General features: G+C 34.5%; 3 protein-coding genes across 4 annotated transcripts; 2 read left to right on the top strand and 1 right to left on the bottom strand.

Moving 5' to 3' along the window:
• The first annotated feature begins 1,139 nt into the window (after positions 1-1,139).
• On the top strand, positions 1,140-7,747 carry LOC108196548 (uncharacterized). 2 transcript variants are annotated; one of them, XM_017363871.2, is made up of 12 exons: positions 1,143-1,372; positions 1,504-1,593; positions 1,692-1,846; positions 1,941-2,034; positions 2,613-2,683; positions 2,750-2,856; positions 5,008-5,129; positions 5,290-5,378; positions 6,006-6,065; positions 6,508-6,612; positions 7,004-7,156; positions 7,483-7,747. In XM_017363871.2, the coding sequence occupies exons 1-11, from the start codon at positions 1,207-1,209 to the stop codon at positions 7,118-7,120; spliced, it is 1,176 nt and encodes a 391-aa protein (XP_017219360.1). In that variant the 5' UTR covers positions 1,143-1,206; the 3' UTR covers positions 7,121-7,156; positions 7,483-7,747. The 2 variants fall into 2 exon arrangements, with proteins under 2 accessions (XP_017219359.1, XP_017219360.1); XM_017363870.2 differs by having other exon boundaries at positions 1,140-1,372; positions 7,004-7,747.
• Positions 7,748-10,883: 3,136 nt separating this feature from the next.
• LOC108196550 (CASP-like protein 1) lies at positions 10,884-12,038 on the top strand. The gene is made up of 3 exons (XM_017363872.2): positions 10,884-11,212; positions 11,446-11,572; positions 11,711-12,038. The coding sequence occupies exons 1-3, from the start codon at positions 10,983-10,985 to the stop codon at positions 11,933-11,935; spliced, it is 582 nt and encodes a 193-aa protein (XP_017219361.2). The 5' UTR covers positions 10,884-10,982; the 3' UTR covers positions 11,936-12,038.
• Positions 12,039-12,166: 128 nt separating this feature from the next.
• On the bottom strand, positions 12,167-13,471 carry LOC108196551 (CASP-like protein 1E2). The gene is made up of 2 exons (XM_017363874.2): positions 13,139-13,471; positions 12,167-12,643 (listed from the first exon to the last, which is right to left on the bottom strand). Exons 1-2 carry the CDS (start codon positions 13,384-13,386, stop codon positions 12,313-12,315), a joined length of 579 nt encoding a protein of 192 aa, XP_017219363.1. The 5' UTR covers positions 13,387-13,471; the 3' UTR covers positions 12,167-12,312.
• Between the last annotated feature and the right edge of the window lie 958 nt (positions 13,472-14,429).

Below are 14,429 nucleotides of genomic sequence, written 5' to 3'. Positions count from 1 at the left end.
ATTATTATTATTATTATTATTATTATTATTATTATTATTATTATTACTACGAGTCTTCTTAATATATAACTTGTTCTAAAAAATCTTTTCATTATCAATTAAGCCAAAATATTTAAAAATTCAGTCAGTATATCATATTTGTATCTCAATTAAATTTAAAATATAGACAATAACTAAAAAATGTTATAAATCACCCATGCATGACGCATGACACGAGTTATAAGCTAGTATATATTATATGAATGATATTTAAATATTAATTACAAGTTGATATAATACAACAGAGAATGAAAGTTAGAGGGTGCACTCAGCGTTCGATTTGATTAAACAACTTTTTCACAAATATTATACACGGAAGATAAATTTCTCTTTCAATTGAATAAAATGTCTCATCATTTTATTTGTTAAATTTGTCCTACGCTGGGACCAGTTTCGGCTTAAATCTTCCCAACAGTGGCTAAATTTTAGTCCAAATTTAGGCACTAAATAGTATTGGCCTAAATTTAGGCCGACACTATTCACCGGCCTAAATCTATTTAATAATATAATAATAATCTTTTATCTTTTGTATATTTAGTTAATTATTGATTATATATTAATATAATTATTAAATAGTTATAAATTATATTTTATTATAAAATATAATAAAATTAAACACTCTCGAAATGTATTAAACTTAAATTAACAAAACATCAAATATGAAATAAAGATCACACTCGATAAAACTTGATTGCAAATACAACTTCCACGAAAATATAATATAACTAAAACTTTGAAAACATAATATAAAAAACTAATCGAAGTGCCAGATCCAAAAGTTGAGACGGTTGAGAACGATAAAAATGCTTGATTTCAACAATTTTTTGGACGACATCGAAAAATGAAAAATAAAAAAATTCATATTACATTTTGAGATGTATTAATTGAGCATTTGTAGGAACAATATATGAATTAGGTGTAATATGAATTAGGTGTATAAATTTTCTTTGTTTAAATATAATATTTCTCTAATTGAATAAATTTATTAAGTTTGATATTGATATTAGTATGAAATCTTAACTTATTGTTAAAAGATTAGAATAATTATAAAAAGATTAGAAGTATTAAAATATTGATATATGAATTTATTGGAACGATGAGATGAGATGGTTTAAAACCCTGGGCTAAAGTCTGTTTCTCTTCCAGCCCCACTGAAAGCAAAACGAAATGCTTAAAACAGCTTCATCTGTTGGCCGACTCGCTAGGGTTTTTAAACACTCCCGGCCGGCGCTTCTCTTCTCCGATCCCCTTCATCTCACCGCCGGCGATGAAACTCCTCTCTCCGGCAGCTCCGATTCTCCATGGATCCCCCAGCGCCGTCACCTATCCTCAGGCATGTTCCATTTATATAGTTGAACATTAAATTGACCTATTTCAACTGAATGCATACATTGTGTTGTACTACTTATTAGATTCCATGTAGAGGAAGGAATGATTGTGATATGAGGATTGTGAATTGATTAGGTACGAAGATTGATCTTACGCGGTGGAGTGTGATGCCCAGGGCATCATTCTGTACTGAAGCAGCTGCTGCTACGAAAGTTGAAACTACGGGTGACATTTCGTGTTAACTCTATTTCCGCTTTTTATAAACGATTATTGTTAATTATTTGTGATTGTTATTAATGATATGTGTATATGGTTGGGTGCAGATACTGTTAAGGAGCTGTATGATAAGATACTTAAATCGGTGAATGAACAGAGGACAGCGCCTCCTAATGCTTGGTTATGGTCACTTATTGAGAATTGTGCCAATGTTGAGGACATTAAGCTTCTTTTCGATGTTTTGGAGAATCTTCGGAGATTTGTTAGTCAATAATTGATTGCTTTGTAGTTTTTAGAGTTTGTTTTTTTAATCATTTCATTGCATTTGATGCGGAATTTGGGTTTGCACTTTGCAGAGACTGTCGAATCTCCGCATTCATGAGAACTTTAATGAAAACCTTTGTCGAGAAGTAACTAAAGCTTGTGTACGTGTGGGTGCTATTGACTTTGGTATGCCCATGTTTCCAAGCTCTGATTTTGAGTCTTTAAATAGTAAACATTTATAATGATTAGTGTACTTGTGAATAATTTTATTTTTAGAACACCACACAGTTTATAGAATAGGTCAGGTGTGACTTGTTGATATTTCATTTGTTCTTCATTAACGCAACTTGACTAGTCGGGTCAAGTATATAATATTGAATGTATGTAAGAGCAAAGCTGGACCACAGAACTCCATCTACAAACTATATGATCCTTAATTGTGCTTCTGCACTTGAGTCGATGAGTATTGGTAATCTGGTACACACTAAGAGAGAAAATAATAATTTCTTCTCTCAGTAGTCAGTATTTTACATCTCATCTAAAGGACAGTAGGAAATATTCACACTTCGACTGATATTTAATTCTGTAAAAAGGCATATACCAATACTCAATACCACTTTCATATAATGAACCTCAACCTTTTTGACTGCATATTTCTAGACCTGTATACATAAGTTGCATTTATACTTCTAGTTTATTTTTTTCAAGTTATTGTTTAGTTTTGTTTCGACACATGGATGAATTTGGTTGTACTGCTTGAACAGGTAAGAAGGCATTGTGGAAGCACAATGTATATGGATTAAGTCCAAGTGTTGGGTCTGCGCACCATATATTGGTATACCACTTACGACTCTTCTAAAGGTTGTTTGACATCTATGTTAATATATTTTGTTGCCTGTAGATGCACGCAAAAGAGAATAATGATGCCAATCTCATGGTTGAAGTGATGAAACTTCTGAAAAGAAATGATGTCCAACTACAAGCTGGCACAGCTGATATAGTTTTCAGGTAACTATGCCATGATACACATCTCTTCTATGTTTCTTCATCACATCGATCATACTTTGAAAATAGTTTTTGTCTTGTACCGAAAATATGATATATGACAGATCGGATCTTATTAATCCATCTCTTCAACAGCTATAAGAACACAACATCGTGTTCTGTAAATGTCTGGAAAGCCAATCTTTAAAGTCATGGATGTGATTTGGTGTTTCGGCTGAATTTGTTAATGTAGTAAAGTATACTATTAGATCTTATCTATGATATACGTTGGGTGTATAAAAAACCTTCTCATGTTATATTCTTTTTCCAACTACTTTATTTTATGATATACGTAAGTGGAACCTTTTGATTTTTTGTATAATCATCTCACATTTGGATATCAAAGTTCAATTGTTTTTGTACAAGGTTTTATATTTTAATTAAGGTAGCTTTCTGCCAGTATCGTTTATTTGCATATAATTTACGTCTTTTTTAAATATTTGTAATTCATATATGTCACTCAAAAATAATTCCCCTTTCCCCCGGGTTCCCTATTTTTGGTTGTGTTGCTGTCACCGACTGAAAAGGTGTCTGGCAGTCAATATCCTCCCTGCTTACATTGAACTCCATGATTAGTCCAAGCATGTTGGTATTGAGTATTGACTGTATTGAACATGACTTCTGAGGGAGAAATATAATTGTATAGTTGAAAAACATGCCAGTATAGAATATAGATCAATCATGCCTTTTTGAAGCTTGTACCAAACATTTTTCCTGACGAATAATAACTCCAGTTAGCAAATGCAAATTTGTTCAAAAGTCATTGAACAATTCTACGAATTGGCTTTTACAGTTCTACTACTATCCTACTTTGTTTGGCATGCTATACATGTTTTCTTTTGTTAAATAAAATAGTAAATACCAAAGGAAACTGATAGAGAATGACCTTTTTCATAGTCTACGACTCTTAACTACAAAACACTCGTCCAAGTAAGTAAGAGAACTTGACTAAGAGAGAAGAAACTTATAGCCCGGCCTTCCAAAATCAAAGACAACCATGCGGTTTTTCCATAATGCTTCTTTTAATCAGCCAAGCTAGGTTGCCTGTTCTGCTGCACTCAATCATAAATGTAGTGTTTCGTTGCCTGCAAATATTATAAACAGCTACTTGACTTTTCATATAAAATTTGATCTGTGAAGCCTACACAAAACAGCCATCCTGTAATCCCTCTAGAGTACTGTAGGGATCAATAATGGGGGGCAGAGTATCCGCGCAAGCTTTTACAATCCCTCTGGAGTATACACAGTCAAAGAAGAGATGTTTAGTCAGATCAATATTCAGCATTACATTGGTTGTAGACCATGTTAGTGGCAATACCAAAATTGTTCAGCCTATCTTTGGTAACCTTCCATGCACAGCCAGCCATGTGCAAAAATACTGAAATTGTAGAGACTTTGACCTTGCTGGCTGAATATCTTACCATATATATACCATGATGAGGTCCCATCAGTATTGGAGAAGTCAAGTACATAATCCTTATCTAGATAACATACAGTGTAAGCAGGGACGTAGCCAGGCTTTTGAGCTAGTGGGGGCAAAATATAACAGAGAGGGAAAGAAAGAAAGTGGGAAAAAAAACAGCTGGAATGAATCGAACCTGAACCTCTTGGGTTAAGATAAAAGACCTCAACCATGGGGGCAAATAAACAATTTTATGAGAATTATAGTAGAAATGTATACCTATTGAGAAGGTCAGTGGGGGCAAGTACCCCCACTGGCCCCCCTCTAAATACGTCCCTGAGTGTAAGGTAAATGCAAAAATAATGAAATTGTAGAGATTCTTTCCTAGCTGGAACAAGAAGAGTTGGAGTCTGCTGGGTTACAGGAATTACAATGGAGAGTAAAGACTAATTAGCATCTAATAAATTGGGCTTCTTTATAAATAGTAATTTAGCGAACTCTTGTAATGCATATCATCAGCATATATATAAGCTAATGATAAATTTTGTTCTCACTGGAGTTGTGCAACTTAAAAAAAAAAACAGTGAAAAATTAGTAGGTTGCCTGGTGATTATTGATTGTGGACATTGTCTAGGTTTGCTCATTATCTTTATGTAATGCATGTCTTTTTATGTGTTAAATACTTTGTCATGACCAGTCGTATACGTTTGCAGCATATGTTACAACACGGATAAGTGGGACTTAATATCTAAGTACTCGAAAAGATTTGTCAGGGCCGGGGTAAAACTAAGGGAGACTTCTTTTGATGTGTGGATGGAGTTCTCTGCCCAAAGAGGTCCTTGCAAGTTTCTTTGTCTTTAAATATCACTCTCTCTAGAAGATTGCAATTGCTGATACATTTTTTATTTTTCCAGGTACAATGTTGTGCCAATAGCACGCTTTGGATATTGGACGGGTCTCTTGTTTATTTACTTAATTCATTTAACCTCTTGCAGGAGATATTGAAAGTTTGTGGTACATTGAGAAGCTAAGATCAGATACAATGAAGAGACACAGTCTATCAACTGGATTTTCATTTGCAAAGGTATGTTTTCATGTCATATATTTAGTCTTTCAGTATAATTCTTGTAACAATGATGTGATCTGGTCTGCTATGTAAAAAGGCTGAAAGGTATGCATGCTAATTGATTTGAACATTACTTCTGAAGGAAATACCTTTTATATGAAGCTAAGACCAGTATCATATATAAGATATTCTTCACTATAGAACTGTAGGTCTTTTGTTTAATTACAAATTGCTAATTTATAAATCAGATATTCCTTCTAGGGGTTTCAACATTGCTGGAATATGGTTTCAATGTTGTAGGAATAGGTTCTATGAATTTTAAGGCCAATTAATTTCTTGATTATCTAGTATTCACACTTGTTTTGTCATATTGAATGCTTCAAAATAGTGCTGTAAATTACTTATAGATCACCTTATGATTTGTAGCGCAATAATGTCTGGGGACTATAGTCTCATGAAACAAACATAGCCAAGGAATTTGCAATTACGTTAAGTCTGCTAGTTATCTCAAAAACCTTTAAAATATGCATATGTTCTGAAAATTTTTCATTGTTATGCCCTATTGTCTTTTATGTACCGTCATACCGTGTCTGGTGGTTTTGCATAATCTTCCTTTAAGATGAATTGCATTTATTGTCAACACAGGGTTGTCTGCTAGAACGCAAGCCCGAGATTGCTGCTGCAACCATTCATGTTCTAAGTCAGGTAGTTATTTTTGTTCCCTGTATGGTTTACGCCAAAGCAGATAAGTCCTGTGACATACATCATCCTGAGCAACCAATAAATTAAAGCAACTTAGAGTGGTTAACATTAATCAGTCATATTGGTTAACATAAATTGATCATATTACCACATCACATCATCTATATGCGGATACATAAATGGTTTGACAATTTCGAGACCTTCTAAAAAGATTACTGATTTGTATTTTATAATTGTAGTAGTATTTTTAATTTGAGAAAGCTGTATTATCGATAGTTGCTGATTCATACTACATATTCATTTATAATGACTGATCAAAGAATCTGTCTGTATACACTGATCCAGTCACCTGGTTACTTGACCTGTGGAGATGCTGGTAAAGTAGTTCCGTATTTGCATCATTTTATTGGCCAAACTATAACACACTGCTTATCTGTGATGCCAGACTTTATCTGAAGCAAAGAAGCCAGGGATCATAGTTGAGCTTCAGAAGCTGGTTAGTGACTGGACTCTGAAGGTTATAAAGTGTCAAAAGGAAGAAGACAGAAAGGTATTCTGCTGGATTTAATATTGTTAGATTTTGTATACCTAGTACCTGCAAATTTCTTTCTGTACACATGTGATATGGCATCATGAGCCCTTGCCTTAACAGCATATTATGATTTTGTTTATGTTTGAATCTACTAGTGTGTACTTGTGAAGTTTATTACTACATCATGTCAGGACTTTTTTTTTTAATTGCTATATACCATGTCAGGGCTATTTTCCAGAAGAATCCATGTTGGTTTCAGAATATGTTTGTACTATTAGATCAGCAATCCAGTTGTATATCTTGTATCTACTCTGTTGTACTTTACTTCTCTCTTTCATGACTTCACGTAAATATATTATATATAGTTGACGTTGCTTATGAGAAACATATTTTGTTTCATCTTGTCCAGGACTTGGCTGCTGCGTTGCAGGCTGATATCCCTGCTATGGTAAATGGTCTAGTAGAACTGGGATTGGATGTGAATGTCAGTACTGAAGACCTGCTGGCAAAAGATCTTTTATGCTGAACTGGTGACTTTGAAATTAACTTTGACAACCTAAAGGTGAGTATACTCTTTCCCATCTGGAACAGAAAAGGCAACTCATCGCAAATCTTAAGCAAAATGCTCTGGTACTAGTAGAAACGTTTAGCAAAGACACTAGTCGGACAAAGTCTTTAGCATCTCCTGTTGAGTCTAATGTCAAGCGTGGTCCTCCAATCAGAGTGTAGTTTTAGGTTCAATCAATTATTCAGATATATTGGTGGAAAATTTATGCTTGTTGCTCATCAAATAGTACATCTGTAGCAGAAATGTAATTTTGCAATTTTGTTTTCGTTACTCAAATGATGCATGGCCAGTGCTTGTATTATTAAGTTTGACCTTTATAGATCAAGGGATTGCTGGGAAGAAGGGGATATAGGAACGTGACATTATGAAACCATCGAGCAGAAGTTCAATTTGCAATATGGATTGTGCATTGAGGACCTTGTTTCTTGTAATGCATGCAAGTTGTAATAAATAGTTCCATGGACAGATGTTGCAACATTTTGCACAGATTTGTCACCCCTAACAAACTGTCCATACCTGGGCTCAAATGATTACTGAGTTGAGTATAATTTCAATGTTATCCAAGATTTTGTTGTGTTTTTGATATAGATGTTGGCAAATACATGAAAAGCATTTGCACGTCTGTCTGTTATCTACAATGTCTGCAGCTACTGCCCCGCATTTGTAATTCTGGTGTTAAATATATCAGATATAATCTATGTCAACCTAGAAGATTGGCCTTCACTTTCATAATTTCACATGGACTGTTTTTCATTTGTTCCCAGATATAAAGATGTTTTGGACTTCAGTAATATAATAGATTAAAGTTGGTTTGTCAAAGGGACATTGTCCCTTTTGTTTTATATCATTTTTTTAAATGGGAAACTTATTAAAGGGACTTAATCGGTGAAGTCACTGAACAAGGATTAATCGGGGATTAATTGAATTGATCGGAGATTAATCAGATTGATCGGTGATTAATCGGAGATTTAATCAGTTCGGCGAGCTATAGAACAGGGATTAATCGGTGATTAATCGTGATTAATCAGCGACTTTTAGAACAGAGGGTTGGGGACGAAAGAGTTGTGGCGCAAAGAACTAGAAAGAAAAGGGTTGGATTGTTAAAAGTTTGGTTGGAAAGATTGTAGAATGCAAGAGTTGCATTAAGGTGGATTTGTAATGACTTGGAAACGATCTGGTTTACTCTTTTCTTTTAGGAAGGAGTTAATAATTGAAGATGAGTCTTCTTACATCCAAAATCCAGGATTGTATGCTTTATTTAGTTGCAGACTTGTAATGCATTGCTTTACACCCAAGTCTTGAAACTTGTCAAACTTAAATAAAAGCAACAAGGACAAAGCTGTTTCCAAAGGCCTATTTCATTTGTTTTATTTTTGAATTTTCTTACTGTAATACAATTCTTGTTTTGAGCTCTTTTAATTTTTGTTTCTAATGGTTACCCTAGCATATGAAGAGAAATATATTACTTGATTTGATTAATATGTTTAAGGAGGTCTCGAGGATATAACAATTCGGAGAGTCGTTAAAAATTGTTATGTTGTCGGAAAAAGTGTCTGAATAAAAAACGTTGATAATAATTTTTTTTTTTGATATTTTCATATTTTGAGTTATAATACAAAAAAAATAATATTTTCAATGAGATTTGATTGTGAATCTTATGACAACTTCCCCCAAAAGTTAGAAAACAGTTATTTCCAAAAGAGAATGATTTGATTTCTCTAAAAGTAGTTTTTGAGCTGACTGTTGATGTTTGAATTTTTTTTTTCTAGATTTACCAAAAAAAGATGTTATTATTGTCTGCGAAAACAATGTCAAATGGAGCCTATAATGGTTTCAATTTATTGCTTATTGTTTAAAAAATTATAAAGCACAGTTTCAGATCAACAGAGAAGAACAGGATCTAACTTTACCTGGTAAAAGCATTAGGCCTAAGACGAGGTAGTAATACAGATGTAACTTTCTTATAGTAGGCAAAATCACAGTAACAAATCCAGCTGAGAAAAATCACAGCTCATTGGTTCTGAATTGCTGCTTACAATATTTTAAACCTGTGGACACACACTCAGTTTGTTCCAACCAAGTTTTCCAACATCACAAAATATTAAGTTAACAAGAAGCAGTCACGTACCAGGTAACTGAGTTCGACAAAAGCGGAAGAAAGCTCTTTTCAGTATACCCTCAAAACTTCAACATCATATATCACCCATGAATCCGGAGGTACATTTTCTTCACTTCCACTGCTCCAGTTACTGCATCACAGGATATAACAAACTTACCAAGTGAGTACAAAGGTCGATAATCATATGCTGCATTATTCGCTTATGTTCCTATTTATGAGCTCTGAAGATATTCCTTAAATCACAATTTTATCCTTATACATTTCAGTTTAATCATAAGCAAGCATGTTAAAATTCAAATAATTTGAATTATTGCTCTCTTGAATTTTTTCTGGAAAATTTTCTTTTCCTCAAGTCAGCGAGCGTGTTTTGTATATGCTGTAGGTTTCACAATCAAGGTTTGATCCTAAATTCCTAATTATATTGTCAAAGGATATCATGATGCACGATTAGAGGCTTTAAATGTCAAACAGAGATATATCTACTTTAGGTTGAAGTTAATGCAATAAACAGGACTATCTGATGACCTCTTGTCCTCTGTATGAAACTACTTACAACCAGGCATCTGAGCAGACCAGGTTGTATTTGTTTGCAATGTGTTTTTCCCATAAGACTTGGCGACTTGCATTATTAACATTTAAAGAATTAAAGTTGACTCTTAACTGGAGTAGAATCTAGAATGATATGGTACAGGACAACCTACAAGTAAGCTTCAATTTCTCTGTGTTTCTCTCGGTAAGGAAACAGAGAGAAAAGAATCACTAGTGTAAAGCACGTCCAATGCGATAGGTAGATGAGATCCCTCCTTGCTGGCGGCACCTACAGCCTAGAGATTTTTTTTTGTTCATTAATTATTTGATATGTCCTACTCTAGAAAGCAGGATACTTCGCATTCACTTGGGTGAAGAACTGCGTATGATATACTTGGGAGTGCGGGGTGCGACGGAATACATACGGGATATGCCATGTAGCGTATTGGTGACGTCAGAGACGAGGATACGCGGGATACGTAAATGGGGTGCGGGGATGCATCAGACTGACAAATTTTTTAATTTCCGACAACTTTTTTTTTTAAAAAAAACTTTAATTTACACAATTAAAAAATATTAATTAGTCAAAATAAACAAAATAATATATCTATGTGTAGCTAGTGTGTTTATATAAGTTGTTGAACCAATATTCCTTAATTTTGATTTTGTCGAATTCCCGTATTTCCGTGTCACGCATCCGCACTCATGCTTCCTAGGTATGACTTATGAATAATCTAATCCAATTTATGAAAAATCTAGAAAAGCAGCTGATGCTCGTGTATGGCCAAGTTTGAAGTCTGACATAGTTATATTTGGTCAGACACACGAGACACATGCTCCTCTCTAGAAAGGAAAAAAAGAAAAAGAAATTGTACTTAACAACAAGATTATCACCTGGGCTTTCTTTAGTTATGTCAAGATACACATGCAATTATAAACAAGATTGATACTCAAAATCTTGAGATTGCCAGAAACATGATATTATAGAATAGATACTTCAAATCATAGGTGTACAATTTGTTCATGTAAGAGCGAGTCAAGGCAGACATGCTGCCATGTCTCACAAGTGCCTATAAGTATCCTTTTTATCAGCACTTGATCATCAGAAACAACTTGTAAACTACACATTCAAATAACCAAAACTGTCTAGCTATAAAGTTCTGATTATTAAGCATGCCGCCCACTTCTAGTGTTGCGCCAGAAGAGTACCTTATAAAATTGCAGCGTCTTGCCAGCCGCGGGGCAATGCTGGAGGTTGTGTTGAGGTTGTTATTATTCACCGGGTCGCTAACAGCTGTGGTAGTGATGGTTACAGGCAAACAAACAGAGTTGGTTCCTATTCCATTCCCCCCCTTCGGGAGCGTATCTACTACTGCACAATTCACGGATACCCCGGCCTTTTTGTAAGTTGCATTTCATGCTTATTTTGCACGACACACACCTAAACTATCTTCTTAATTTCCGCTAATTTAAATGTATTACCACAAGATTATGATGAATATAGATAATCACCAGCTAGCTTAGAGTATATAATTAGAGATTAAAAATGATGCACACATATGCTACTAGATTAATAACCTGTGCTCAAAATTTTTAATCAAGTAATAGTAAGTAACAAAAATTATAAACACTGCAGATACTTTGTGGCAGCACTCTCCACAGTCGGTCTTTACAGCATCATCACGACCTGGTTGAGCATCTCAGCACTGTCGAAGCTTGGCTACAGCAAAAAATTAGCATTATATATTGTTTTAACTGATGTGGTAAGCCTTCTATCCTGTCAAACCTGTGATCCATAATGCTATGCACTAATGCACACTGCATAGATCAAATTATGCCATAGTATTCTACAAACTGGTATATTGGGTCGAAATTGATAAGTTTTTGTGCATCAAATGCAGGTAATGCTGGCAATTGCAGCAGCGGCATTGGGAACAGCCGGAGGAGTGGCTTACATTGGATATAAAGGAAATTCTCACACCCGCTGGACCAAAATCTGTAATATATTTGATAAATTCTGTCAACATTCAGCAGGCGCCATTCTTGTTTCGTTTTTTGCTGCCATTGTTCTTGTATTGCTGATTCTGCGCTCTGTTTTTACCATGTATCTCCAGATTCCCAGCTAGAGTACGATATTATTACAGTGAAATTACTTTTCATTTGTGCTATGGTGTTGTGTGATTTTTATTTTTTTTTCAATATTTATACAATCGATTGCTGTTAACAGTCTCTGATTTTCCTTTAGCATCATAGTTAAATTACAAATTTTTAATTTTGATCTTCATTACCTCATATTTAGCATCAGAAGCAAGAGTCTAAATCATAAGTGTTAGATTTAAGCAAAAAGTACAAGAGGCTGAGAAAGACCAAACTTATCAAATTCACATACAATTATTTTTTTAAAACCATCACAAATTATTTTTTCTTGAATGGCAAAAAACAGAGAATGCAAAACAGAGCTTGAGAAACATTCACAAACCAGAAACTACAAAGCCTTATCATCCTAGCGTTTCCGAACAACAGCAATCATAACCAAGAACATGAAGAGCAGTAATCCCAGTAGTGAAAATCCGACGGACACTTTAACCAGGTTACAGAATTTTCCAAAGACATTGCAAACTTTGTTCCAGCGAACATGTTCATTGCCATTGTAGCCAAGAACCCCCACGGCTGCTGCAGCTCCACTGCCTGAAGCTAGCAAAGCTACCATGATCAAGTCAAACATGATAATCCAATTAGCCAAGCCCCTCTTATTGCTTCCTCTCTTAGCCAGTGTTACTATGAATGAGACAGCTCCATATGCGCATGCTACCGCGTTGGCCACCACAAAGTATCTGAATATAACATCAAAAAGGACTAAAATAAGAAAAAAAAACATCAGTAGAATAAAATTTAAAAGTTAAACCGAACTTCATGCACAGGTTAGCCACTTGATTCCGACCCTAGACACTGATGAACTAAATAGGTTCGAATCTTTTTTACCTCCAAATCATAAAAAAAAGGAGAGTTTTTCTCATAAATACCCAAGTAAAAAATAAATACCGCATCTTTTTCAGATATTTTGTAAAGATATCATACTTTTGAAAATATTTGCAAAAATACTGTATGCAACTCGTTACAATCACATGCAACTATACATGCAACCCCCGCGGGGTCAGTTAAATGAAGTTGCATCTGGTTGCGGATCGTATTTTTGCGACCAAAACATTAGTATTTTTGCAAATATTTTAAAAAGATACTAAAATCGCAAAATTTTTTTTAAAAAAAGTGGTAGTTTTGAAAAATTCTCAAAAAATAAATACATATATGTAAAATAACTTAAAACGTACGTGAAGGCGGAGAGGTAATGAAACTTGGCGGTGGCCGGAACATAAAGAGGAGGGAGGGTGGAGACGAGGGTTACGGGGATGATCTCCGTCTGTTTATCAAATGCGAGAACAAGAGCTGCGGCGAGTGATAGTAGCAAAGCCATGAACCTTATAAACAACTCTGAGTTGCTCACTTTTCTACTCGCTCCCACACCTATATCTCTCTTCTCTTCATCTACCACCACTTTGTTCATTTTTTCCGTCTCCATTTTGTAGAAAACTATCTCTATGGCTCACTACTACTCAACTCTACTTGTTTCATACACAATCTCGCGTATTAAACTTAAAAAAGATTTGTAAAGATTTGAGGGTTTATATAGATGATGTCTTTAAATAAAAGAGATTCAACACATGGGTATGAAAAGGAAACTTGATTTTGTCGGTACATATTTATTTTTGGTTGTGTGGTGATCGTGTGAGTATGTGATCCATGCAAAGCCAAGTATGTAATAATGTTACCAATTTAGTTGTGTTTTGACAGGGAAAGTTGTTGTAGTTTTATTAGCAACTTGGATACGGTGTGCTGTGATACTTTTCACCATATAAGAGGGTGGTTTCTCTGGACAAATTATGGTTATGATTTATGACAATAGTGACACAATAATCAATACTCCCTCCGTCCCAATGAATTATATACATCGGGATCCGAGACAAAAAAAAAGTGTAAGAAATGAGTATCGTTAGGGCAAATCCAACCGTGGCCTAAAGGTCCAAATTTGGACCGATTTCGGTCTAAATCCTCCCAACAGTGGCTTAAAATTTGGTCCAAATTTAGACCGATGAACAGTACTGGACTAAATTTAGGCCGGCACTATTCACCGGCCTAAATCTTTTTAATAATATAATAATAACTTTTTATCTTTTTTATATTTAGTTAATCAAATGATTTTATGTTAATATAATTATTAAATATTTATAAATTATATATAATATATTTTACTTAAATAATCATACATATTATTATGAAATATAATAAAATTAAATAATATTAAAATAATTGAAATTAACAACACATTAAAATGCTCGATTTCAACAATTTCTTGGACGATATCGAAAAATAAAAAATAAAAAAGCTCATATTGCACTTTTTTTTCTTTTTTTTTTTAACGTAGGAACCCGCAGCCGCTACCCTTCGGGTGCGCACTGGGTAAACCCACGAGCTCACGCAATAGCCTGCAAACTACGTGAACCAAGGTAAACCGCACCTAAGCGCGACAGGCTCTGATCCAGGAGGCATAATCACAAATTCTGC

This window comes from Daucus carota, chromosome 7 (assembly GCF_001625215.2).
Source record: "Daucus carota subsp. sativus chromosome 7, DH1 v3.0, whole genome shotgun sequence".
Taxonomy (NCBI): Eukaryota; Viridiplantae; Streptophyta; class Magnoliopsida; order Apiales; family Apiaceae; genus Daucus; species Daucus carota.
The sequence above is the reverse complement of the archived record's forward strand: the minus strand, read 5'-3'. Positions and strand labels throughout refer to the sequence as shown.